Below are 27580 nucleotides of genomic sequence, written 5' to 3'. Positions count from 1 at the left end.
AACATGAATAGAATAACGAGAATAACAAACAAAGAGCAGAGGAGCAGGGTTGCTTATTGACCAGCGCTGAGTAATGCACCACACAAACCTTAGTGAATTGATGTGGAAACTCTCCTCAAAATAATACAAATAGTTACAAATAATTAGTCATCTCTGGCCATACCTAAAAAATGCTAACATCCACTTTTGCCAGGTTGCGTGTGTTTAACAAACACTCATATTTGTCCTGAGTCTGACATTATGGGTTGACGTCTGCACTTAATGTAAAGGAAGTTGTTGACCTTAGATAAATAATGAAAAGAGTCTAATTTCTATTTATAATATATATATTGATACTGATAACCTTGAAAATGTTGATCACTATATTAGTGATACAAAATCTTCACACTGTTTCCTCTCTACTTACCTAGTTCAATTCAGTTCAATTCCCTCCATCTCTGTCTAGGAGAGAGGCCTGGCAACCCGATGCATTCTGGGTGCTGCAGTATTTCTACCTGTACTACTTTAGATTTCCCCCCACCTTTCTACAGCATAGATGCACACGTTTTATTAGGCCATCTCCTAAGCAGTAAATTACCCTTTTACATGTATTTACATTTAATTTTATATTGGTATATTCTCAGAGCAACATACACTATAGGTGAGGTGTAGAATTTACAATCAATCAAAATTAAGTTTTACAGAAAAAATACTGCTATAAATAGATTGATGGTACAATGCTTGGCAAACATTTGTTGGACAGAAATGGATTCTGCTTACCTAACAGAGCTTGGCAAATGGTTTGCCACTGTGGGAGCACAGAGATGCTCCTTAAAAAACAAACATTCATGGATGTCTTACATCCGAGAAAGTCTCTCATCCAAGGAAAATAAACCCTAATTAAAGTATGTTTGTCTGTGTCTGTGTGTGTGTGTGTGTGTATGTGTGTCTGTGCATTTTTGTGGAGCAATGTTCGGCAGTTATTTCAGGCAAATGGTTGGGCTGAGAGAGAGAGAGAGAGAGAGAGAGAGAGAGAGAGAGAGAGAGAGAGAGAGAGAGAGAGAGAGAGAGAGAGAGAGAGAGAGAGAGAGAGAGAGAGAGAGAGAGAGAGAGAGAGAGAGAGAGAGAGAGAGAGAGAGAGAGCCTACACAATCTCCCGACACAACCCCCGGCTCAGTAATGTTGGATACACTGTGAGAGTGAGCTGTACCTTGCCTCTACAATAACCTGCTCGAGGACACACACTGCACACACACCCGGTGAGTTGATCTCTCTATCACTGTTTCTGTTTGCCTCTGCCACAGTAATTTTAAGCTGTGAGGTTTTGCTCCTGTGTCTACTCTTGGCTGTTCAGAGAGATTACCCTGCACAGAGATAACCATGGCGTTGTAAACGGATCTCTGTTCATACTTTCTACCATTAGATAGTTATCCAGGGGTAACGGTTTGTCATTGGTAAGGAGCTGAAATTAGCGAGGGTCTATTGATTCTATAATCTTTTAATACCTCTAAGCTGTCGGCTGTTTGCAGCATCCCAGCAGGGGTCTGGCTCAAACTAAAAAGTCCTTGTACTCACAGATGGACACATAGACGGAAAGAGCAGCTTCAGAAATGACATTTAGAACACCAAGCATGATTACCAAGCTGACTGTAAAAATGCATGTGTGGCTTGTGGGTGTGATTAATGTATGAACAAACACACACACACACAAGCACTCCCACATACATGCTGTTGTTCTGCTCTACCAGAAGAGAGCCAGTCACCCTGTGCCCTTTCCTTCCCACTCATCCAAGTCAGATCAACACTTCAGCACATGTGGCAGAGCTGCAAAGGAAGACGCTAATGAAGTAGAAAGATTATTTTCACACATATATCATTAGCAGAAATCCCACAGCTGTCCCCTTTATATAGTAAACACATGGTAAATGATAAAAAAAATGTATTCATGTTTGTAACAGAGGGTTGAGAGAAAGATTTCCTTTTAGGTAACAGAGCAGTACAAAATGTTGAGAATATGTTTGTATAAGGGTGAGAATATTAGAGGGAGATATACTGTTGCACAGTTAGCAGGACCCTATCTAAAGTTCAGCAATACACCTACCAACTCCCATATGGCTCAATAATTAACACTGTGTACCTTGTTTGTGTTTGTTTGTTTAATTAGTCAGTAAGCAAACACAAATATAAAAATGAAACCCATATGGGCTATTGATTGAAACCTTTATGGTTTTATGGGTCTCCATTGTTGGAACTATGTCTTAGCAATCACCAGTAAACAGTTCTTTAATCTTGGAGAAAGCAAGAGTTATTAACCCATCCTGATTCCAGCTCTGTCATCTGCACTTTTCATAAAAGACATAAACAGTATTTTCAAAGAAATGTCAAGTGAATTTAAAGCGGGTTAGGGGTCATAATTAAGGTAGTAATAACATATGGCAGTAAGAAATATGGGAGAGGAAGTGGAAACAAACTCATAAAAAAAAGAATGCTTGTTGCCAAAATAAGAGTTACAAGAAACAGACATTTTTTAAGTTGAGCAGGTGTAAGTTTTTCTGTCATGTTTGACATCTTTTAATTCTGACAAAAAAATTCAATGATTCCAATGCCACACAACAACCAACCAATAAGTCATGTGAGTTAAATGTGGGCTTCTTATTTGGAAAATATGTTTTCACCTCCCATTAAGCACTTTAACTCTATGCCAAACAGTTTTCCTTTAAATTTTGTGATTTTCATCAATCTTTTCTAATCCAATACTATCCGGTAGTTTCCTGACAATGAAATACACTTTGCCCATCTAAAAGGTAAACACAGAACATACATGGTGCAATGGTAAAAGGAGAGGCCCAAGCTAGGGGAAGGCTCTTTCAGATGAGGCAGCACAAAAAAGTTGTTTGCATTATAGTGAAAATGTGTCAAACAGAAATCTCAGATCCTGGTCTGTTCAAACTACATAAACTGAGCTAATGCAAAGCTAAGACAGAATTTCTCCACAGCCAAGAGAGGAATTTAAATCTGCGTAAAAATTACTGAACATTTATCATGTTTAAAGCAGTAACTTTACGCCCCTGCAGCCATCTGAAGGCATCAGTTCACAAATGTTTTGAATCTGCACCATCTGATTTGACAAGTGCCACTTTCCAGTGGAGTCCCATTACGTATGGCTGTCTAATGTGTTTACCTTTATTAAATCACATGAAAATAACACTAGGTGCTTTGAAGTGTCCCTATGAAATACTACACATATCAGAATGATCTGTTAGGAGTCAGTATTCTAGTGTGAGATGTCACACAATTAGTGGATCATCAATCGCATGTTTCATTAATGACTTTCCAACTTTATTTTTAGCAAATGTAGCATTTTCTGATTATACATAAAACATTGCCAGTGCTTTTTTGTCAGATTTTACAATACAGTAACCCAGAATGGACACGCCGTGCAGCGGCTCTAGAGAGAACCACTGGAGAAGCTTCAAATGATAGAACAAATATTTAATGTCATTTGTGAACGTATAACTCTGTGAATAGTAATATTGCTGTGTCTGCTGTATTTGTAAATAGACAAATACAGCAGACAAAAGCTAAATATTTATATAAGCCACATCAACTGAATCAGCCAATCATTTTTTATTGTACATAAATCAAAGAATTATGCAAACAGCTCGTTCTGCTCCCATCATTAAAATTACAAAAGGAGATAGAAATCAATTTACAAGTGTATTCCATTTGTGTTGGATAAAATCCACTGTGGCTCAAGAATTCAACAGAATTATCTGAATCAAGACAGCTGGTTATGGGGCTGCAGGAAGTCAAGTTAGAGGTGGTGATACTGTTTGTCATTTTAAGTCATTAAGTAGATGCAACTGAATCAGTGTGTTACAAAGGCCAATATCAGCCTTGATAAATTGATGTTTATCACAGCATGCTGGGGTCTAATGAAGGCATCTCTTGTTGGTTTGTGAGCTATTAATCCATCAGAGATCAGATTAAGGGCGTAGGAGCAGGGATTAGACATCAGGAGGACCTTGGCTGAGTGGCCAGACAGACAGGGAGGTATTAGGGTCATGTCACTGGAGCTGAGGTCTAGAATGGATCATGGACAGAGCACAGACAGAAAGACCTGAAGGGATTTAATCCAAACTCCATAGGCAGACGAATATGTCACAGTAGTGCGGCCAATGAGGAAGGCTTTAAATGTACAACGGCTGCTAATCTCCACTGAAGGGTTCGACCTGGGGTCACTTTACTTTCACAGCAGGTACACATGATACAGTCCTGTTAAGAGCTGTTTATTAGATCTCCCTAGACTGTGAACAAAGAAAGAGTACAAATTATATGTGAGGACTCACTCATATGCTTTCCTCGGTTTCTTTATATCATAGAACTTGCTGGGAATAAGCCTGAAGTTCGTCACAATGTAAGGACTAGGGTCCAAGGCAGTTTGAAACATTGCTTTATGTTGCTGTTAAAGTGGAATTATAAACCATGTTACTGTTAAATTGGAATTAGAAACCCAATCCAAACAATGCAAAAAACACATCTCACCTTCAAAACCTATGGGCTTGATGACAGAAGGGAGTGACTCGTCCAAATGACATGTGATTCTCATGGCACTGTGACATTCACAGTATGCAGGGCAACGATTATAACGAAATGATGCATCACTCATATGACAGGCATAGAATGGCATGCAGCGTACTTTTAACATTTAAAACATTAGTGTCACATTGTGTAGCTCGTCAAAGTTTGTGTGAGGCAGCCACAGCTAAAGCACCAGTCTCATGGGGCAGTAAAAAGCATGGTTTGAGCTTTGTTCAGTCAGGGCCACATGCTATAATCAGACATAGAACACACACTCATAACACTCCTCAACTTTTATGCTTTAACAGAAGCATTTTCAACAGGTTGCTTTTGTAATATCAATCAATCAAATTGTATTTGTATAGCCAATATTCACAAATCACAATTCGTCTCATAGGGCTTTAACATGGTGTGACATCCTCTGTCCTTAAGCCTCAGCAAGAGTAAGGAAAAACTACTAAAAACCCTTTTACAGCGTAAAAATACGTAAAAACCTCAGAGAGCGCCACATGTGAGGGATCCCTCTCCTAGGACGGACAGAAGTGCAATAGATGCCACGTGTAGGAAAACATCATCAAGATTAAAGTTTTTAGCAGCATTGATGAGGGTAAACATCTTGAAGGATAACTTCAATACGATATGTCAAGCAGTTCAGCTGCAATCACAGTCTATGGTCAGCAACCAGCAGGATCATGATCCACCATCCAGATCAGCTGCCACTTTAGTCCACAGTCATTGACCACTGCCGCTTATTAGGATCCATCATGAGCCGCTGCCGCGGTTCTGGTCCACCGCCCATATCTGATGCCAACGCGACACAGGATCCACCATTACCACTATGATCAGCCCACACGATATAGAATCCGCCATACTGGATCCACCAATGCGACCTCTGATGCGCGATCCACAATCGTAATCCATGGTGCGGCCACAGAGGCCCTGGATCTGCGGGCGATAAAGCAAAGGGATTCCGGGGAAGGGGGATAGGGATGGAGAAGAATAAGGAGAAGCTGGAAAGAGAAGCTCCGTGTGTCATGTGTCATAAATTCCCTTTGCGTCTTAGCGTCATCAGGGGTTTTTGCCCTGTAATCAATGATACAATGATACAGGCCGAATTTGAGGCTAAACTGAGGCTCAAAGTAAATCTAACTGGCTACTGGTTTGTATGATAGTACGATGAAAACCGTGTGGCCCACTCAGTAGATCAGCCATCAATACCTCTATGCCTTTTCAGACTAAACGCTTCCTATTTTAGAAAATAGAACAAGTTACATTCTGCCACACTTATTAGCTCTAACTATAAGCTTTATCAAAAAGGAAGGTTTTGAGCCTACTCGTAAACGAACAGATGGTGTCTGCCTCCCGAACTGAAAGTGGTAGATTAGTCCACAGCAGAGGAGCTTGTTGGCTAAAAGCTCTGGCTCCTACTCTACTTTTAGAGACTTTAGGGACGACAAGTAGGCCTGAATTCTTGGAACGGAGTGCTCTAGTGGGTTGATAAGGTACTAACAGCTCTTTAAGGTAAAAAGGCGCTATATTATTAAGGGCCTTGAAGGTGAGGAGGAGAATTTTTAAATTCTATTCTAGATTTAACTGGAAGCCAGTGTAGCGATGCTAATACTGGAGAAATGTGCTCTCTTCTCTTTGTTCTCGTCAGGATACGTGCTGCAGCATTTTGGACAAGCTGTAGAGTCTTTAACGACTTACTGCTGGAGCCTGATAATAATGAATTACAATAGTCCAGTCTCGATGTAACAAAGGCAATGGAAATTTTTTTGATATTACGCAAGTGGAAAAAGGCGGTCCTAGAAATTAGTTTTAAGCGACTATTAAAGGATAAATCAGGATCGAATATCACTCCCAAGTTCATGACTGTTTCATTGGAAGCAAGGGCAATGTCGTCTAGCGCAGCTATATCATTAGATAATGTATCTCCAAGGTGTTTGGGGCAAAGTATTATAACCTCTGTTTTATCTGAGTTTAATAAGAGAAAATTGCAGGTCATCCAGGTTTTTATGTCCTTGATACATGCTCGAAGTTTAGTTAATTGATTACTTTGTTCAGGTTTTATTGACAAGTATAACTGGGTGTTATCCGCATAGCAGTGGAAATTTACCGAGTGTGTCCTGATAATGTTTCCTAGTGGAAGCATATATAATGAGAATAAAATTGGGCCGAGCACAGAGCCCTGTGGAACACCATGGTTAACTTTGGTGCGCACAGATGACTCATCATTCATTTGCACGAATTGGAAGGGATCAGATAAAAATGTTTAGGCGGTTCCATTAATGTTAATTAACTGTTTAAGTCTTTGTAATAAAATTTGATGGTCAATTGTGTCGAGTGCTGCACTGAGATCTAACAGAACGAGGACAGACACAAGTCCCTGATCTGAGGCTATTAGAAGGACTTTTGCCAAGGCTGTCTCTGTACTGTGATTGGCTCTAAACCCCGACTGAAAGTCTTCATATATATTATTTTCCTGGAGAAACTCACACACGCAAAAATAAAACGGAACACTTTTTACACACTTTTACTCTAAATCCAGTATAAAAGGAACAGCAATACAAATGTCTGCAAACAAATCTATCCCACATGTAATGAAGAGCTGCATCAAACAAATTCCCGAAGCTTTTCTTTGGGAAGCATCCAGAACCGCACGTCATCAGACAGCTGGGCTGCCTTTGTAGAAAACAAATATTGCAAAATATCCAATCGATAGAAATGCACAGCATCTTCTCCTCTCAGAGAGCAGCTAGGGGTGTGGAGGTGTTCAAACTTTCACCGACAAAAGCATTTTCTTTTTGCATTTGTATGAGATACTGAATGTATTTAGAAAGAGTTTTCTTCTAATATGCGCTGCTAATATTGAGTGTTGAGGAATGACTAGAACCATATAAAACACATTTTTGTTTTGTAATGTTAAAACCATCACTGCGTTTTTTATATCTTCTTAGTCAGTCCTAGAATAAAAAAATTGGCCACCGTTCATCATGTACCAATCTCTCTGACTTACTTATATTCAGTAATGTCATTATATTTTACTATATAAACTCAATGTATAAAATATACTCTCTAAATGTAGCTAATTGGCTACTCACAGGTGACATCATCGCCATTGGCCACCTCAGCCACCTGCTGAATGTGATATGAAGCCGCTCTTCAATGGGAGCGGTGACAAGTGAAAGGGAGTAAGCCAAGATTTTTTGGGGCAAACTGCTCAATCAGTATGTGGAGGTTGTGCTAGTGACTGTCCTTTTACCTACTACAGCAAGGAAATAACATTCAAACACTTATGCTGCAGTAACATCAACAGATGTGCATCAGCTCTCTTGGCCTTGTCCTTTATTAGCATATGCCCATTCTTATTATTGTCAACACATTTCTCGATTTGGGCTTTGCTTGTCTCTTTCTCTTTTTTAGTTGATGATTTGGCCAAGAACACACCCCAGACACATCAGGATTGTTTAAATCCAGTTGTTTGACTTTACTTCACACGTGGCTTTATATACTCAAGGTACATGACTGACAGGTGTTTAGTTTTTTTTTCCCACCATCAGGTCTCTTTCAGGGACCATGCGTCACCTGCTGCTGACTCTCATGCACACAGTGTCAGGCTGGTCGACAGTCAAGCCAGGCAGCGTCTCTATTTTCAGCAGTGCTGGATCAGGCCTCCATAGTGTCAACAGGTGGACGAGCTCACCAGCACTAAGACAGTCAGCAGTCTCTTCTCCTTCTGTCTTACTTTTGTCTCTCAAATCTGGGTATAGGTTTTACCAATGAGATAATTTAAATGTAGCACATGTGTAGCACAGGCTTTCTATCACTCTTCAGATCATGTTCAATTAAATTAAATTCAGTTTGATTTGTGTCGCACCAAATCACAGCATGCATTATCTCATGATCCTTTGCATTGTAAAGTCAGGGGGAGGAAAGTGGTAGGAACAGTTGTGTAAGTGCCAAATTGAATCAAAGACTGGTTGTGATAATGACAATAATAATGCATTAAACATATCAACGTCAGTTATGGCAGCAACAGTAAGAATATTAGAAATGACTGTAATGCTGATAATAACAAAAAAAGTTATATAATAATTGGACGTTAAGTAATGGAGGAGTGGTAGAACGCGCCAGCAGGCGAAAAAGTATTGTTCATAAATCAGTTCTGTTTTGTTTTCTTCAGACAGTGGAGTTAGCAATATAATGGGTTAATCAATCAATCAATCAAATTTTATATGTATAGCCCATATTCACAAATTACAATTCGTCTCATAGGCCTTTAACATGGTGAGACATCCTCTGTCCTTAACCCTCAGCAAGAGTAAGGAAAGTAGGGCCAAGTATTATAACCTCTGTTTTATCTGAGTTTAATAAGAGAAAATTGCGGGTCATCCAGGTTTTTATGTCCTTGAGACATGCTCGAAGTTTAGTTAATTGATTACTTTGTTCAGGTTTTAATGAGAAGTATAACTGGGTGTCATCCGCATAGCAGTGGAAATTTACCGAGTGTGTCCTGATAATGTTTCTTAGTGGAAGCATATATAATGAGAATAAAATTGGGCCGAGCACAGAGCCCTGTGGAACACCATGGTTAACTTTGGTGCGCACAGATGACTCATCATTAATTTGCACGAATTGGGAGCGATCAGAAAAATAAGATTTAAATCAGTTAAGGGCGGTTCCATTAATGTTAAATAACTGTTTAAGTTTTTGTAGTAAAATTTGATGGTCAATTGTGTTGAATGCTGCACTGAGATCTAAGAGAACCAGGACAGACACAATCCCCTGATCTGAAGCTATTAGAAGGTCATTAGTGACTTTTGCTAAGGCTGTCTCTGTGCTGTGATTGGCTCTGAACCCAGACTGAAAGTCTTCATATGTATTATTTTCCTGGAGAAACTCACACAGCTGTTAACCAATACCATCTACCTCTGTCAGAGCCACCATCACAGAACTGCACTAAATATACCTGTCTCCTTGCACTGTGTACCCTGTACAACACTCCGCTCCATATACTGGAACACTTACTTCACATCATATGTGATATGTGTTAATATAAACCATATTGATATTATTTATCATTTATACAATAATATTGTCTTTTGCACACTCATAGTATATTATCTTATCTATTGTATAGTCAAATACTTATATTTATACCTCTACTATATATCATATCATATTATATCACTGTCTAACAATAACATTACCATCATATCATCAGTACTATTACCATCATCTTGCCACTGCACCTTATCTACCTATTTATCTTGTGTTTCTGTTTTTTATTCTTTCTACCTCAATATTTTTGTTTTTGTTTTTATTCTATTGTATTGTATTTTATTGTATTCATATATACCGGCTGCTATGACAATTTAATTTCCCTTCGGGGACGAATAAAGTAATCTATCTATCTATCTATCTATCTATCTATCTATTTCATAAATGTCCTTCATTTTGACTAATCATGTGAAAAAAACGTTTTTCTTGAAGCTAAATTAGACTAGTAGTCCTCACAAACAAGTTCAGGGTCATGCTGTGAACAAATTCCACGACAAAAGCAACTTGTTTGCAGTTTTTTTTTATATTAGAAGGACTAAATGACTGATTGTAGGTACTGTGCAGATTAATTACCCATAAACCCAACAAGGGTTGCTGTGGTATAATGTTTACACAGCTATGACTTGGTTGAACAGAATGTGTGTCTGGAGTCTTAATGGTCTAATGGCCTAAAATGGATTTGGGGATTTTTACCAGAGGACATTTTCTGTAAGTGCCTTCCAAAAAACAAAGCAACTGTTGCAACTCCATCCAAAATCGTTTGATAGAATTATGTTGCTATGAAGTGATATCCACACAAGTATAACGTGTTTCAGTGGAGAATGTGTGTCATACTTAAGGGCTTTATGAATACCTAAAGAGTTGGTGCAGACAGTGGAAACAACAGTGACACATGAGAGAATTATGAAACAGAAAGGATCAGTTTCTAGTCAGTAAGTGGCCGACCTGAACACAAATACACAATGTGAAAGTGTGTCTGTCCCCTGTTGCCTTATAGCTTTATAAACTTGTTACATTTCGTTCCAGCGATCACCATAGTGTGACTGAGACAAGGCAGAAATGTATTTTACATTCTATCTGACAACTCTTCTACGTCTGACAGTTTATATATTATTTATTTATTATTCAAAATAATATCTGTTTCCTTTCACTTCTTTTTGACTGACAGACTTTCCATAGCTCTACCTCAGCAACAAGTACAGGAGAGGTTTTTGTCAGTTAACAGGTTGTGTTGATGCACTATAAATGACTAATGCGGTTGTTTCTCGTTTTAATGGGATCTAAAATCTGTCGTCAGTGAGTTGGAGCGTTTAATATGAAAAACTTGTTTTATAACATAAATATTGGTAGATTTGTGCTTATAATGACAATACTAATAATACAATAAATGTATTTGCTATATTTGGCAGTATGGCTCTGTTCTGGGACCTCCATGCCTTTCCAGGTATATATATGTGATGTAGTATTTTGACTATAACTTGATATTATGAGTTTTAATGTCAAAATGTGCACCTTTCTTCAGACACAGAGAGAGAGAGAGAGAGAGAGAGAGAGAGAGAGAAAATGTCCCTGTGCGAAAGCTATTCCTGTGTTTGTCATGTGTGACTGAAAGGCGGATTTGAGTTAATATGTGTGTGTGGGTGTATAAGAGAGCTGAGCATTGAATGTACAAAAATATATCCACCTACTCACATACAATATGGTGTTTAGAACAGACTAAAGTGTATGTGATCCTTTCCCTCTCAGCTAACAGTGTGGACTATTAAGGACATCCTCTCTAAAACTGTAAACCCTGCTAGTTATTTAGTTTCCTCTTGCTCTCAACATGTAGTCAGTTAATGAACTGAAATAATATATTGTAACATTTGAATACGTTAACCTTTTTTTGCCTGTAATTCCATTGTGGCAAGTTGTGCTATAGGTTGATAGATTGTTATCCTCACTAATGCATCAAAATATTGTGTGGGTGGAATGCTGCCTTTGGTTAGATTCTCAATCAGGGCTTGACAATTCCAGTGTGGGCCTTTAGGCAAGGCCTGTAAATCAACCGTCGACAGTACCAGTAAAACTATAAAAAGGAGTCATACTAGCTTTGATATAACCCGGATTAACAAAATCCACATCATGGGGATGGGCAACAGGGACATTATGTCACTGCTGCGAGACAGACTTGTATTGTTACATCGTTACATTTTCATGCATTCAATCTATCTCGAGTAGGATCTATTGACGATGTCAAGCATTTTATGGAGTCAGTATGACCTCCACTTTTAGTTGTACTGGACATGAACCCATGTGTTCCCCCTGATATACTGAGGAAGCAACCGGAAATGTGCATGGACAGGATAAAATGTACTCTGCCCAGGTGCTACTAGCAGTGTGAACACTAGCACTACATAAATAAACATGTCCCTGCTTTATTTATCACGATATCTCTGAAAGTATGTACCTCTGGCAGCTTACCAGTTCCATGCCTGTAAAATGATCCTATAAGTGATGACCTTTTTATAGTACCTGAATGCATCAAAGAAGTGTTTGTTGGATCCGAGGAAAGATAACAGAACTAGAGGATGTTTCATCACTGTTAAAACAGATTACAATTTGGATCAGTGACGGGACGGATGATTGTCAGGAATAGAGACTTTCTTATAGATTTCTCTTTTCAAACTTGGCCTCACTCTGATGTGGTTATCGTTTGCCATTTTTGGAAACGGGTGGGTTAATTCTGGAACCATGACAAAGCACAACAATTCAAGACAGACAGGATGGGCACAGATGTCTTATGTTGATGACATTCTGGAGCATTTATATGATTCATGCAACAACATGAAGAGCCCTTCATCTGCAGCTCACTTGAGTTGTTTCTGCTTCCTCTATTTCTCCCTCCAATACTTTATACTTGTCTTTAAAATACAGAAGCCTATGTCTGCATAAGGTTGTGGACACTATTTGTACTAGAAGAAACTAGTTAGGGAACCTTGCCTTTCTTTTAAATAATCAGTATGATCAACTAAATCACAACAAACCCCTTTTTGTGATGAGGTTGGAGGAAGGTTTTCTTGATGCTCAGTGAACTTTGAAATGGTGTAAAACCTCTCCTGAGTCACTTAAATCTTGCTGTTGGTTCTGTCTTAGTAACAAGAGTATTATTATTGTTATTTTAATTTTTTTATCATATTTTCTTGAACGTCCCTCCCAATGCATTCTTTTGACAAATTATTATTGTTATATCAAAAAAGCAACATACACTCACACACTGTCTTTGCTTTTGACATTCAATTTTGTTAACTGGCCTGTTCTAATTGTTCTTGGTATTACTGTATTATTATAAATGTCAGTTAAGCAAAAACAAAAACAAAAGATCCTTTCTGGATTTCCAGTTACCTCTAACAAACACAGCATAATGAAATTGGGTCAGAAGCTGAATAACGATGGTTTGGTATCATAGATCTGCATTGAGGTGCTTTGAGGAGCTGATAGTTGTCCTGTACAACCATACTTATGTGTTTATATTTCAGGAAACTAAAACAATAAAAAAAAATACTTTGGTATATATGTAATGCTTCTTGTTTAATGAATGTATGTTCACTACTGAGGTTGTAAAGTTAAACATCATTGAACCCTTTTATGTGACATGATACTGCACATTGGTCCAAACATACCAATTGTGTTTAAGAAAAAGATTCAAGGGAATTTTAAAAAAAAGTACTGATTTAAAGGTGGCAAAACTGCATTTCGTTGTATAAGGACTTGTACTGAGCAATGACAATAAAGTTGAATCTAATCTAATCTAATCAGAGTTAAGGAGGAGGAATTTTGATGTGTCCTGTTGAGTTTTCCCTGAACCTAGTCCTCTCTTTTCATCATCCCTGTGTGAGGCTGCAGTCATGTTCACATCTGATATACTGTCTCACGTTATAACACAGCACAGCCATGTTACATTCCCCAGTCATGGAGCCATCACTCAGGCCTGGAGCAAACATGTCACTTACATCTGACACAAACATGATACTTATCTTTCTGTCCCCCCTGCTCTCAAAGATGATTTACTCAAATACATATTGTGTGTCATGATGTGCCGCAGTCATTGGTAACAAAGACAAACATTGCTTGACCCAGTATTCATTTGACCATTTACTGTATAATACATATATGACTTGACTATACTAGACTTCCAGTCACATTATAGATTTGTGTGAATAATAACAAAATTAATAACAATAACAGCAGCAACAGTAATCTAAAATATTAAAACAGTTTACCTATTTACAGCAATATTTCAAAGTGATTACAAATTTGAAAAATTACAAATTCTTTAATTCTCTTAAACAGACAATAATAGAATAAAACAAATAAATTAATGTTTTCCTCCAGCATTGGACTATATGTATGATGCAATAATATATTCGGGTTGTGTGTCTTCACAGGCTTCACATTGATTAAATGCCTGATGGATATGTGATGTGTTTACATGCGGTTCTGATCAGGAAAGATGTAGAATTTGGTCTTGACTTAAGAGTTTTATACCTTGTCCTCCTACCAGTTAATTCATGGTTTCTGTCTTTTTCTATAGGCTGACATGGACGAGGCCGACCTGCTGAAGGAGAGGCTCCAGGCCATCACGGTAAGGTCCAGTCCTGTGCCTCTGGTAGTAACAAGGGCAAGCTAGAATAAAAATAAACTCTGTGGAAGTACCAGGTGTAGTTTTTTTTTTTTTTTGTATTTATATAGATGACATTTGACAATGACATAAGGAAACATCTCAAAAAACTGAAAAGAGGAAAGGAAAAGAGAAACAAGCGAACAGGAGAAAGTGAAGGCAACATATGGGCCTTTTAGTATTAATTTAGTATGTAAGACTTGACAAATTGTGAGCATATTATTTAAATGGTCGGCCAATACACCCACATTTATCCCCACTCTCCATCGAACCTGGAGCTTTTAGAACAATTATTTTCCTTTTTTTCATTCATCACCAAACCTTCCTTCTGCTTTGCTACATTAAGGAGACACAAATTCCACAGAACATTGGTACTGAATGTAAAGCATGAGGTGCAGTAATCCAATATGAAATTAGACTTTTTGGATACTGACCTCGGCACTTTCTATTGCTAACTCTACTGTGAGCTGTGGACGAGTGTATTGTGTGTACATGTGACTGCAAGAAGCTGTTGGCTCATCTGCTGACCTCAGGTCCCTTCTGGGTAGGGGATTAATGATCCTCCCTCATCATCGATATAATTTGTATTCTTTGTGTTATTTATATAAAAAATGATCAAATATTTTTGAACAGTTGATTTCAATTTCACCCAAAAATATTTTATCAGTGGTCGTTTTTGTTATTTCATGAAATGATTTTATACAGCATAGGGCTTCGCTTGCTCATATGCAGAGGGACATCAAATTTCTGAGCAATATGTAGCTGTTAAAAAGATGTCTTTGTCAAGCTAATCATCTTTGGTAGACGTGGAAATCATGTCTTATTTGTATATACATCCCAGTGATCTTACGGCCGGGGAGAATGTCATGATGCACCACTAAATCAGAGTCTTAAAATATAAAGGTGTGGGTGTGTTGTTGCAGGATGACAGAGCTGCAGAAGAAAACCTTTAGCTTTCAAGCTATTATAATAAATATGTGGAGGTCAGTTCCTCTGGCAAAGTGCAGGGTGTCAGGACAGCATCGAACGTGTGTGTGTCAGTGTGTCTGGTGTGCGTTTGGAGTGCGTGCGTGTGTGCGTGTTTGACCCAATATCTCAGACAGTACTAATGGTTCTTTGATGAAACATTGCTGTGTAATCACGAGGGTCGCCATTTACTACCTTAACAACTTAGATAGAAGATACCCCAGCTGATTCCACAATAGCACCCAGCAGCACCATCTTATTACCTCTGAGCAAAGCTGAATTCCAAACACAGCGGTGAGGGGATTCTGGGCTCATGTGGTGCCCCTGAGCACAATAATAAAGTCATAAAATAAAACTGAGAGAAAATAAAACTCTAGTGGATGCAGCACTTGCTCCATTTTCATAAACTACAGTTTTACTGCTCCATAGACAACTTTTGATTAATTAAATGTACCACATATTAATTTAAACTCTAGTGGAGATGCAAAAGTGTGAAAAGGTTATCATGAAATTGTCAGTAAATTCTAATCAAATGCTCCATAGAACATCTAGTATTCAGTTTATAATATTGAATTATATTGAGCTTTTATACCAGTGCAACTACTCAATGCAGAATATACAGTGGATTCAAAACGTCTAAAAACAGGTGTTACGCTTACTGTTGGACTTTTTGTAATTAATGATGACTTTACATATACCAGTAAGAATGCTATCGTTTTCCTGCCTACTCAGTCCCTGACTACAAGTTATTTGCGGCAAAAAACATACTTGATTTAAGTCAATACATGGAGGATTATGTTTGATGTTTTATGAAATGTATTTCAAATAACCTTTTTTTCCAATATCTTCTAGTTGAAATAAGCAACTTTGGAGATTTCAGTTGGGCTGATAAACAAAGGAGGACATTTTATTTCTAAGAAGGAACTTGTTCAAATTAATTTCGAGAATGTGATGTGGGTGGGAGGGCTTTGTAGACAAATGGGACTTATTTTAAAATCCCTCCCATCTGATAAGTGAAATTGGAATACAAACTTGATGAGTAACAGGGGCTCATTTGATCAGTTGTTCTCTCTCAGTTAATTATCATGGAGCCAGTTGACTTTATAAAATGGTTTTCATTGGCCTGACTCTGAGTCCAGCCCAGACAGAGAATGGACTATAAATACTCCAGTCGTCATCAGGGAGATCCCCTTTCACTGGGGCTTATAGGCCCACACTGATCCAGGATCCATGAGCTGATTTTAGCCACAGTGAACTCCTGAGTGTGGCATCTACAAACACAGGGCTTGTGTTTTGATGCTGACTGAGTGATTAAAGCCATTAAGTAGTGTGTTTGTCTGTGGTTATCCAGGCTGGACAAACATGTCAATTTTTAAACGTCCAGTGGACACACTAACTTCATTTAAAATGGATCAGCTCCCCCACAGGAGGTGATCATTAACAGGGAAAGTGGTAGTGGTTGTAGTGAACAGATGGACACGCACACACAAACACACACACACACATAAACAGACATACACACAAACAACAGGTACATGGGGTCAGGCCATGAAGGTTATATTGCTTTTCAGCTATTTATGGCTGCTGGTGTCCAGCTGTCAGCTCAAGGTTGGAGTGTCAGCACAAGAATAAAACGCATGAAATAGTTTCCATGCTGTACATTTTACACTTGGTGCACTGTGTTTTGATTTTACCCCTGCAGGACAAGAGGAGAATCCAGGAGGACATTGCCAAGAAAAGGAGAGAGATCGAAGAGGAAAAATTAAAACTCCAGTATATAAAGGTAACTTTATGAAAACATGAGAACTTCTAACAGGTGAAAATGAAATGCACAATATGTGTCTGACTTTTACCATCTTATTCCATCTAACATCATAAAGAACACCACAGATGTAGAAATGTGCCTCAAAGACAGAACACCGACTATAAAGACCCCAGGATGAACACTGGGATGAGGGTTTCATTCACTGCCTCAATAGAATCTCAGCAAACTTGCTTTCATTTATGCACAAACACAAAAAACCACAGACGTTACCAGGAGTCCCTCTGCAGTAACACAACCTTAGATAACCTGGTAATATTGATCTTATTCTACCTACAGCTATTCCACTCCAGCCCAAATAATATTGTTAATATTTTCAGCTGCATTTTTGTTAAAGCCAAGTTTTACTGGCCCACAGCATCTGCTTATGTACAAAAATTTCCAGCCATCTGAAATCATTTTATTAAAAGAAGAGTAGTTTGAACATTACAATAAAAAATATATTAAGCTGCAGACTGAAGGGTGTTTCTATGATTTTGTTGTGATCCCCATTTTCATATTGTTGGTTTTGGCAATTCGAAGGTAGTGTTGACGCAGCTTGTGTGAAATGAGAGACAATTTTACCAATCCACATCTAAGCCGTAGTTCAGAGTACTGGACTGAACTGGAACTCAAGGGGATTTAAAAAAGACATGGTCCTGATTCCCGGTAGAGCTACCTGCAACTTAAAGATACCTTATTCAATCCGTCAGTCACAGGGTATGTGTGTTAACATAGGATAGGTGTACACCTCTTCAACTAAGTAATGGTGTTTTAGTAGATATTATATAATGGCTGAGAAAATAAATAAGACAATACTTTAGAAACACCCAAGGGTATATACAAAATAAAAATGTATCAACAATAAAATTATAATTATAATAATAACAATTAAATGAAAAAAAAAGTTTTAGTTTAGCAGGTAACAATCATCACAATCATTAATTGCTTAATGATTTTGTTACCTGCAAAACTAAAACAATTCCAACTATACAGATACTGCAGTTAAGACCACACGCATTTATAAGGTAGGATAGTGAAAATACCTGAAAGACAAAACTCAGAAAAAGTCATAAGCAACATTTTTATTTCCAGCTTTTATTGTCTCTCATCTGAGTTAGTGGACAGTAATAAGACTTCTGGAATCTGGAGAGCTATATACCTAGACTAACCTCATTTACTGTATACTTAGTAAACAGTGAAGCAGCCAAATCCAATACAATTGATGTAACTGGGGACCACTTCTTCAAATATAAATAGGATATTTAGGCAAAAAACATGGTGTAAATTACATAATTTCTGGTTGAATATGAATTCCGGGATTTACAGACAGTTGGATGACACCACAGGAGCAATATTGAGGCATTTTATGTTTTTTTTTCTGTCATTGACTCGCCATTTTCTACAATTGCATTTGACTTGGCTGCAATGCTGTTTACCCCTGAAACAGCATTGCAGTGTTTCGCTGAACACTTGTGGACTCTTACACTTCACCCAACACTATTGGCATAGTGCTGAGTCAAAAATGAGTTAATTTCCATTTTTGGGTGAACTGTCCCTTTGAGGAAAGAGAATGGTGGTTAAGCTGAAGGGGGGACAAAGTAGGTGTCCCTGGGATACAGACAACTTTTAAAATGTTAATACAATGCTCAATAATGTTTGCATAAAAAACTGAGGTTCCTGTGTGTTGGTGTGTTTGACTAATAGAAGAAAGCCTTGAGGGAGCATTGGCTGATGGACGGCCTGAGTCAGCAGTCGGAGCAGGAACAGGAGGCCATGAGGCTTCAGATTCAGGATGAACAGCAGCAGAGTGATCAGCTGCAGAGCCACATCCTCAGGTAAGATGCACTCTGACACTACCACAGCACAGCCCACACTGGACAGAGCAGACAGACACGCTGACTAAAAAATTATAATAGTGAGACACTTATGAGTCTCTCAGGTCAAACTTTGAAACGCAAAACCAGCAGGATGATCACACAAACTGGGTTATGAAACACTGATAGTAACAATATCAACATTTTATTTTCAGTAGCTTGTCGCAGTGGAGCTCCCCATATTGAACTGTTCAATATGCTGAGCAGTGATTTTACTATTCTCACATTAAAAGCTTATTAAAGAAAGAGAACGAGAACAAATATCTACCTGCTTAGGGGGAAAGCGGGGTAATGTGAGACATTTTTTACATTTGCTCCCCTCTAGGCGAGCTCAAATTATATATCATTCAAATTTACACATTTCCTATTAATTCAGGATGTTTCCTAACAATGGAAATGATCAGAATGTCTTCAGGACAAAGGGCAGTGAAAATATGAGTGTTTAAAAAAAAAAGTGGTCTTTAGTCTCACTTTACCCCAGCTTAGGGGTAAAGTGAGACAGACCAGAGAAATCAAGGGGGTAAAGTGAGCCACTTACTTTTTCCACTTTAAAACTACCATAACAACACATGTTGTAATAGTTAAAATCCTGACAGCTAGATTGACAACCACACATTCCAAAACTAATATCGGACTAGTAACAGAATCATGGGGATTGGTCAATTAAGCACATTTATGTGGATGTTATGTTTCATCCACATTGTAAATCATGTGTGAAGGAAATGTGTGTCTGTTAAAGAAGAGAGGCAAGGGAAAAACCTTATCAGAATCAAAACCAAATCTTACAGGTAAATCCTCCATAAAACATTTGCAACTAAAAAATTAATTCTGTCACCTGTCCATCACTACAACCAGATTTTCAAAGAACTCCCCCATTGTAGTTTTATTAAAGGCTGTTGCTCTTCCCAGGGATGTTGCCTCCGGAGTTCTGACAGAGAGATGGCGACATGCTAGGAAGCTGCTAAACCACTCAACTCCTAAAGAGTAGAGAATTCATTATTATAAGATTTAGCTTTGTGGCAAGATCAGTTAACCTACAGAATCATGTCATCTCTTGCACACCCTAGCTTACCTGCACATTGTTTCTCTGTCCAATTGGCAGGGACAGGGATATTGTTTTTCTCTGCATATTCAAATGCCAGTTCACGGCACTTAACTGGAGCAAGGCCATGGAACTGGTCAGCTAGTTGTTTCAAGTGTTTGGCAAGCTCCTCCTCCATCTCATCTGTGAATATTCTCTTTGCCTCAGCTACTGCACCCCAGGCTACTGATGATATAAGTTTTTATACCTGAATCAATTTGTTTTGACACAATAGTTGATTAAGTTCAAAGCAAGAAAATGTACTTTTACATGCAAAAAACACATTTTGTGATTCAAATCAGTTTCTGTTGGAAATTAATTATTAGAAAACACAGTAAAACTACCCAGAATGCCATGAAAAAAAGCACTGAAGCGAGTGTGGTTTGCTGGTTTATACACTATTGACTGCTACTGGTAGTGAAACTATTTGATATCAATAGTTTGTAATTCTCTTGTTCAGTAAAGAGGAGGAGGTTAAGACCTTGGAGGAACAGGAGCTTAACATATCTGCCAATGAAGAAGTTGTCCTGAAGCGGTTAAAAGAGGTGGAGAGGACTGCTGAGGACATTATAAAGGTAGGCTCAAATCAAGTGGCTGCATTTTAATACTCTGCTTGCTGTACTATTGCTTACTGCTATTGCTGTGTTCTTTGCTGATCATGGTTTCTAATAATGCTAAAATATTGTTTCACCTTGAGGCAATGAAGCAGGATGATCTAACAATCCTCTCTAAGGTATTGACAAACTGCTATTCACCGATTCCTGATGTGAGAGTGAAGTCTCAACATGGCTGAATATATTTGAAACCCTGCTCCTTCTACATTTTCTAGATATATTAACCCAGTTGCCTATACAGTCACTAAAATATAAAACACTGTTCACTTAATCTGCAGTTAAAATTGTGTTTTTCAGTTGTTAAATATAACCTCCTGCTGAGAAAAAGCTCTTTACACAGTAAAGTGACAATGACACTTAAATGATAATTAAAAAAAAGCTAAATAGAAAAGCTGGGCAATCTTCTGTACTACAACACCATTAAAATAATTTTTGGTTTCCTTTTCACTTTTGACATTGGATCCCTTCTGACATTTAAAAATGTAATACAAGTTAAGATTTAATCACTTTTCAAACCTGAAAAGTATGCTGGGCCTTGCAGGTATTTATTTCAGGCTGTATAATGCTCCAACAACCTTCAGCTATAAGGCAGGAGAGCCTGTAAATAGCCGGAGAGACAACACCCAGGGCAAATATATCGCACCAGTTGGGGGCCTCAGCTCAAGGGGATGGATTGGTCCGTACATGTTGCTTCAGGTTCCAAGATGATGAAACCTGATCCAGTTTGGTCAGCTCTAATAACAGATCTATGAGCTCAAAGGTTTAACAGTCACCAATATAATTCTAGTAGACAGATGATAGGAAAAATAGAGTTATAGTGCACATAACTTGCACATAACTGATAGATCACCACACTTTGTTGCTGGATGATACGGCATCATCAGCATGTTCAATCTTATCACACAATTCTATATTTGTACACACATCATTAGTGTCTTTTATGTTATTATACAGTTTCCTCTTATTCAGACACAAAAACTGTCTTCATATCCATTGTGTCACCCATCGTGTCTACATGTGTATTGTTTCTTAACAACTCGGATAAACTATAGATACTAGCAGTTTGCTACAACTGAACATGAACAAAACTAAACTTCTACATGGTAAGTTATTCTGCGCTTTATCTTCTTGAAAACTCAAAGCAACTTACAGTTAAGTTTTGCCATTCACCCATTCACACACAATCTTACAGTGCATCTTTGGGGTTCAGTATCTAGCTCAAGGAAACTTTGGAATGAGGATTGTGGAGACTGGGAACAAACAACCTAGGTATTGGACAATTCGCTCTATCTCCCAAGCCACCGGCTCATGTTGTTGATAATCTCACTGTAACTTCCAGTTGGCCAATGAGAGTATCACAGCAACATGTCTCACCTGAAGTTAAAAAAAAAAAAACTCACACATGTACCAAACATTCCACTGCATGAATTAGCTTAGACAAAATATTTGTACAATTATATTGGATGTTGTAGAAAATTCTGATAATATATTATATGAAGCCCTATGAGACAAATTTTGATTGTGATTATGGGCTTTTCAAATACAATTTGATTGATAACAAACTCTTTGACGAAACTGAAGTTTCAAGTACGCTAATAGATCCTATTCATATTTTCTACTGAGTTCATAGCTGATAATTTTTTACTCTCCTCATGCATCCTGTAGCATTTCCTCTAATTTCTGCTTATTTCTAATAAGATGCACTCTCTTAACTGTGTGGGTGTGCTTTGGTTCACAGGGGGGTGATTTGAGTGGGAGGTACATGGATTTCTCACATGGTCGGTGTGCAGTGTACAAGGACTAATATGCATGATTAACCTTTGCCTGTCTGTAGTCATAAAGACACAGTGGAATAACTGTGGCTTTAACATGTCACAGTACTGGACTGCTGATGCTTAACACCATTGATCGGTAGCACTGCTGTGATGATGACTTCCTGCTGCTGTCACCACTTTGACCCCACTCTGTCTTCACATGTAGGAGCTAAATGCAGATTACCAGACAGGTAAACATTTCTTTTGAACTTTTATGTGCTGATCTGACAGTATTATTAACATGATATGATAGACGAATTAACATATTAATTGATCTGAGAGTATCCAGTCATCTAATAACGATGTGTTCATAGTTTGTCAGATTTAAAAATGTTGACATATACTAACAATCTTGAATACTTAATTTCATCTTTCCTGCTTTTTCCGACTTAGACAGCAATGTTTTTTTGTTCACTTTTTTCAGATGAGATGTTAAGATGTTCATATGATATCAATCTCTTTACATGAAAAGTGGGGAATGCAAGCCTGGCTCTGTTCAATGTTCTCAATTACTCCTACCAACATGTTTAAAGTTCATCAAATGTGATTGTTATATCTAAAAACAAACCATGTATACACAGCAGTTTGCAGTTTTAGAGTTGGAGCGATTACTTCACAAACAACAGTTTTTCTATTCACCCAGCACAAATAGTATTGTTGACATGTTTCTTCATGTATAACAAGATACAATGTGTAATAGTGTGCTTTAAAGGTGTTGTGAGTGAAACGGACTAGCTGTTTCTTGATGTTTAGGTTCCCCTTGAAAAAGAGATGATGCATCTCAATAAGTGTATCCACTAAATTTTGAAAATAAAATGAAAAATGCATTCAGTCTTTCCAGATCTTTGTCGAACACACAGACATGAGATTGATATCCATGTGAACGTCATGCTCTCGGCCAGAAAAGGAATGAGCATTACTTCCTTATTTATGTTCCCATTTATCTTATGATAAATGATTAATACCTGGGTCATAAACCATACCAAATTAAGGATTTGACCCCTTGGCATAAAATATCCTTAAATTTGACTTTTAGCATGTTTCTTGTATTTTACGGGCATTATTTTTCTTCTCAGATGTGACACATCATCTTCCCTCACCACTCCCAGATATCCCAACATTCATCCCACTTACACCAGCAGAAACCCCTCCTATATGTAAGCCTGGAAGTGAAGAAACAAAGAAAGGTATAAGTCTCATATAACTATTAGAATGGCTGAAAAATGTAGGATGCTTTCCCGACCAGTCAATCAACTGTCAAGTTAATGTGCTGAAAATCTAACTAGAGACAAGTGGGATAGATAAGGAGCACAATTTAAGCTTCGGACATATTTTGTTGTTCACCACCAATGTCACAGCTTTGTCTCTCAGCTTCATTGTTCCATTTTGCACTCTTGATCCGTCTGCTGGATCTGACTGAATACTACTAAAATTTACATTTCACAAGGATACAAATTAGGAAGAAATTAGATCTCGCTGTAGCAATCAGTAGTTCAAGGAGAGTTAATCTGAGATATGACTGTGTCCTCATTAGAGTCGTAACGGACAAATCCAAAAGGTCGATCTACATAGAGACAATCTAGAATATTGTCACACTGGATTACTTAATTTATTTAACTTAAATGATCCTTTTTAACCATGAAGTTCCTTGAGATCAACATTTTTAGAGGGGGATCTGGCCAAGATAGCATAACATTTAACGGTTACCAAAGTTATAGAAGTGAAGGATATAAAAACCGTCAAGAAACAATGCGTTCTGGAGTAAAAAGCTAATCTACCAAGTTCCAAATAAATCTTGCGTACCTTGTAGAGCAGACAACTATTGGAGCAAAAAACATAGCAGTAGTAAGTGAGTGAAAGGAGACTACAAGGACATGAGTTTACCTAATATGGCTTTCCTGATAAAAGTACACAAATTATGATGTAACCTAAGACTTAGTGAAGGCCAGGAAATGTGATCATGGAGTACACAGTTATGTGTACAGAACAAGTAGTTGGACAGGGCAGAGGGGGCAGCATGTTTATCAGTAATGTCTCCATAGTCTACAATCCTATAATACAGTAGTCTTACCAAGTGTTTTCCTGACAGCTACCTTACAGTCCAAGTGAGCCTTGTTGTCAGTAATAAATACCCAGCCTTTTAACTTATATCCTCACTATGTTCCTAATATGCACGGTATGTGAGAGCCTAATATCCACCCAAAGTACTTGTAGTATGACTCTCTTTAAATTGTGTCTGCTCCTAGAATATGAATTTATATATATTTTTCCAAATCTAGCAGTAAGATGGGAATAAGTTTGAGTAACCCCTAGAGATCTTAATCAAGATCTTAATTAAGCTGTTTGTGACTATTTTTATTTACACAATAGGTTTTATCTGCAAGATAGTTTACATAAAGAACTCCATTCAACAGTAGAGATTTCATGTTGATCAAGCCATGCATTTTTTATGTAGGGCCACAATTTTCAAATAGACCCTGATAGTCAGTACAGGGCATAGCCTTACATTGATCTCAGTTAATTGTAATGGGTGAGTAATGTGCATCACTTGTGTTTGTCCATTTTTTATTGAGAATCTGAAACAAAGACATTCTCAGTAAAAAAATTGTCATTAAACAATATTTATTCTTCGATCTTTGTCCATTGATCTTCATCTTCCTCTTTTATCCATTCCAGCTACATTTGCGATGGAGATCAATGTGGAGCATGATAAGAGAACAGGCAAAAGCCAAGTCGTCTCTACAGCGTCTATCACCCCAGAAATTATCCAAGGAAGGGGGTTAAAAGTGTACGATGATGGGCGCAAGTCTGTTTATGCACTTCATCCAGATGGAAGCAAAATGGACAGTGGAGCAGTTGGAGAGATGACGACCACAGAGGTAGAAGAGCTGCTACGTCAGGCTACAGATAAGAACATCCCCACAGAGGTGAAGTACCATCAGCCTGTCTACTCTCTACCCTACACAGGCAGCAGCAGGCCTTCAACACCTAGTACACCAAATAAAACACAGAGGCAAAGCCCAACACCCAGCTGTAGCCCCTCCCAGAGTGCTGTTTCATCCAGAAACAGCACTGAAGTCCTCACAGAGGAAAACCAGCATTGTAACGACCTAGAGGGATGGAAAACCCAGAGGAAGACCCTGAGCCCTAGCCTCATCCAAAAAGACTCCATGACAAGATTCCAAATATCTGGAGAAGAAACCAAGCTGCCCTTTTTCCACATTCCAGAACAATCAAAGAGTGACAAACATGTAATTCCACAACCTGACATTAGTGCTAAAACTCCACGAGGACTCACCAACTACGCGACAGGTAGCCTTCTAAACGCAGCAGCTCTTGTCTCAATTAAAGCTAGGTCTGAAGAAATGCCAGCACCCATTCAACCGGTCTACAGGGCTGTAAATAGCCATAGTCCTTCACTTGGCAGGCTCAAGTCTGAAGGTGAACCTGATACCTTGATAGAGAGCTCAAGGGATTTGAACAGACCCTCACCCTTCTGTGCAGAGAGTACCTCTTCTCTGAACCTGGTAGATGAGCTAGAATCAGCTCCTGTCACAATGATTTTCATGGGCTATCAGAATGCTCAGTATGAGGAGGAAGACATCCAGGCTGAACTGATTATCATCACTAATAGCGATGATGATGATGGTGATCATGATGATGATGACAAGGCCAAGTATGTTAAAAACATAAGTGATGGGGAGGAGCGTCTCTCATACCACCCGGAGGGATACAAGAGTAAAGTCTTCCAACCGAAAGTCGGAATAGCGAAGGTTACAGGCTGCAGAGACATTATAGAAGACACCTACACACACGAGGATGATTTGGAGCTCCACAAGCCAACATTTATCCATATGCCTGGAAAACAGAGTCCCTACCTGCAGGGACAAGCTTTGGATGTGTCAGCAAACACAGGCAGCATCAATATGGAGAAGATGAAACTCTGCTCCACGGGAAGATGAGACAGGTTGCTTGGAAACGGCAACACTGAAGAAATAATCTAGTAATAGAATTTCTTTCTTTCTTTTTTTTGTAATCTATGTCACAAATTTTGTGTCAGTCAGTCCTTGTTCCTGAGTGATTCAGAAAGCTTTATTGCCACCTCCTGGCAAATTAGTTTCATTACACACTTCATAGTCACATTAACTACAGCAACTGCAACTTTTCCTTTTACAATACTAGACTAATATTTCTGATCATTAGTGACTGACTTGCTTTCTACTAAGTCTAAAACTAAATGTCATATATTTACATAATATAATACATTGATGCCTACTAATACATTTAAAGGGATAGTTTACCCCAAAATGAGTTTCAGGGGTAAACAGTGTTGCAGCCAAATCCAATACAATTGAAGTAAATGGTGAACACTTCTTCAATCGCAAAAAAACATGAGAATAAAAACACAAAATGCCTCCATACGGCTCTTGTGTTGTCATCCAAGTGTCCGTAAGCCCCGACATTCAAATTTGACTTGAAACGGTATCTTTTACCCCATGTTTTTAGCCTAAATATCCTCTGATATTCTCCTCCAGAGCCATGTTTGTGCCTGGATGTAACCGAAAGTACACAGACTTGTACTCTTACATTAATCATGGTCGTTTTTCCCTAAGTTAGGTTCCCTTAGTTGAAATCTTAATACATAGAATAAAGTGATGTTTTAGTCACTAATGTAATTCCAGGCTTGCAATTTTCTCCAAATTGCTGTGGAAGAACTTGACTGGTCTACACAGAGTCCTGACCCCAAACCCATCCAGCATCTTCGGGATGAACTAACATGTTGACTAAGAGCCAAGGCTTAACTGATTAATGCTCTTGAGGTTAGATGAGATACAATCTCTGAAGCCCTGTGGAGAGACTGAAATAAAGGTTTGAAACATTGGCATCATATAAATACCCATTGTGTCAGAATCATGTATTATGTCACAAGTGAAAGGTGTCCTGAAATATTCATCAAATATGATTTCTTTTTAAAGTGGTGTCAAAAGGTTCTGTATTTTTTGGTTTAAACTGTGTAAATTAACTGACCTGTGTGCTATTACTTTCTGATTAAAAACGATTTCTTCACCAACTAACTGTGACAGTGCTCTTTTTGGCACTAGTGCCCTCCTTTCGATATCAAACTCAACCTCAAAAGTCTCCTTTC

General features: G+C 38.2%; 1 protein-coding gene across 1 annotated transcript; it reads left to right on the top strand.

Moving 5' to 3' along the window:
- Positions 1-1136: 1136 nt before the first annotated feature.
- palmdb (palmdelphin b) lies at positions 1137-27457 on the top strand. The gene is made up of 8 exons (XM_053412713.1): positions 1137-1238; positions 14195-14245; positions 16950-17030; positions 18756-18886; positions 20467-20581; positions 22601-22625; positions 23511-23621; positions 25111-27457. Exons 2-8 carry the CDS (start codon positions 14201-14203, stop codon positions 26394-26396), a joined length of 1794 nt encoding a protein of 597 aa, XP_053268688.1. The 5' UTR covers positions 1137-1238; positions 14195-14200; the 3' UTR covers positions 26397-27457.
- The last annotated feature ends 123 nt before the right edge of the window (positions 27458-27580 follow it).

This window comes from Pleuronectes platessa, chromosome 20 (assembly GCF_947347685.1).
Source record: "Pleuronectes platessa chromosome 20, fPlePla1.1, whole genome shotgun sequence".
Classification (NCBI taxonomy): Eukaryota; Metazoa; Chordata; class Actinopteri; order Pleuronectiformes; family Pleuronectidae; genus Pleuronectes; species Pleuronectes platessa.
This window is presented reverse-complemented; position numbering and strand designations above follow the sequence as displayed.

Bases quoted from the DNA above. Each gene is read 5' to 3' on its own strand.
- palmdb (XM_053412713.1), top strand. From the start codon at position 14,201: ATGGACGAGGCCGACCTGCTGAAGGAGAGGCTCCAGGCCATCACG. The intron at 20,582-22,600 runs GTAGGCTCAAAT...CTTCACATGTAG, and splicing joins CTGCTGAGGACATTATAAAG to GAGCTAAATGCAGATTACCA. The intron at 23,622-25,110 runs GTATAAGTCTCA...TATCCATTCCAG, and splicing joins AAGTGAAGAAACAAAGAAAG to CTACATTTGCGATGGAGATC.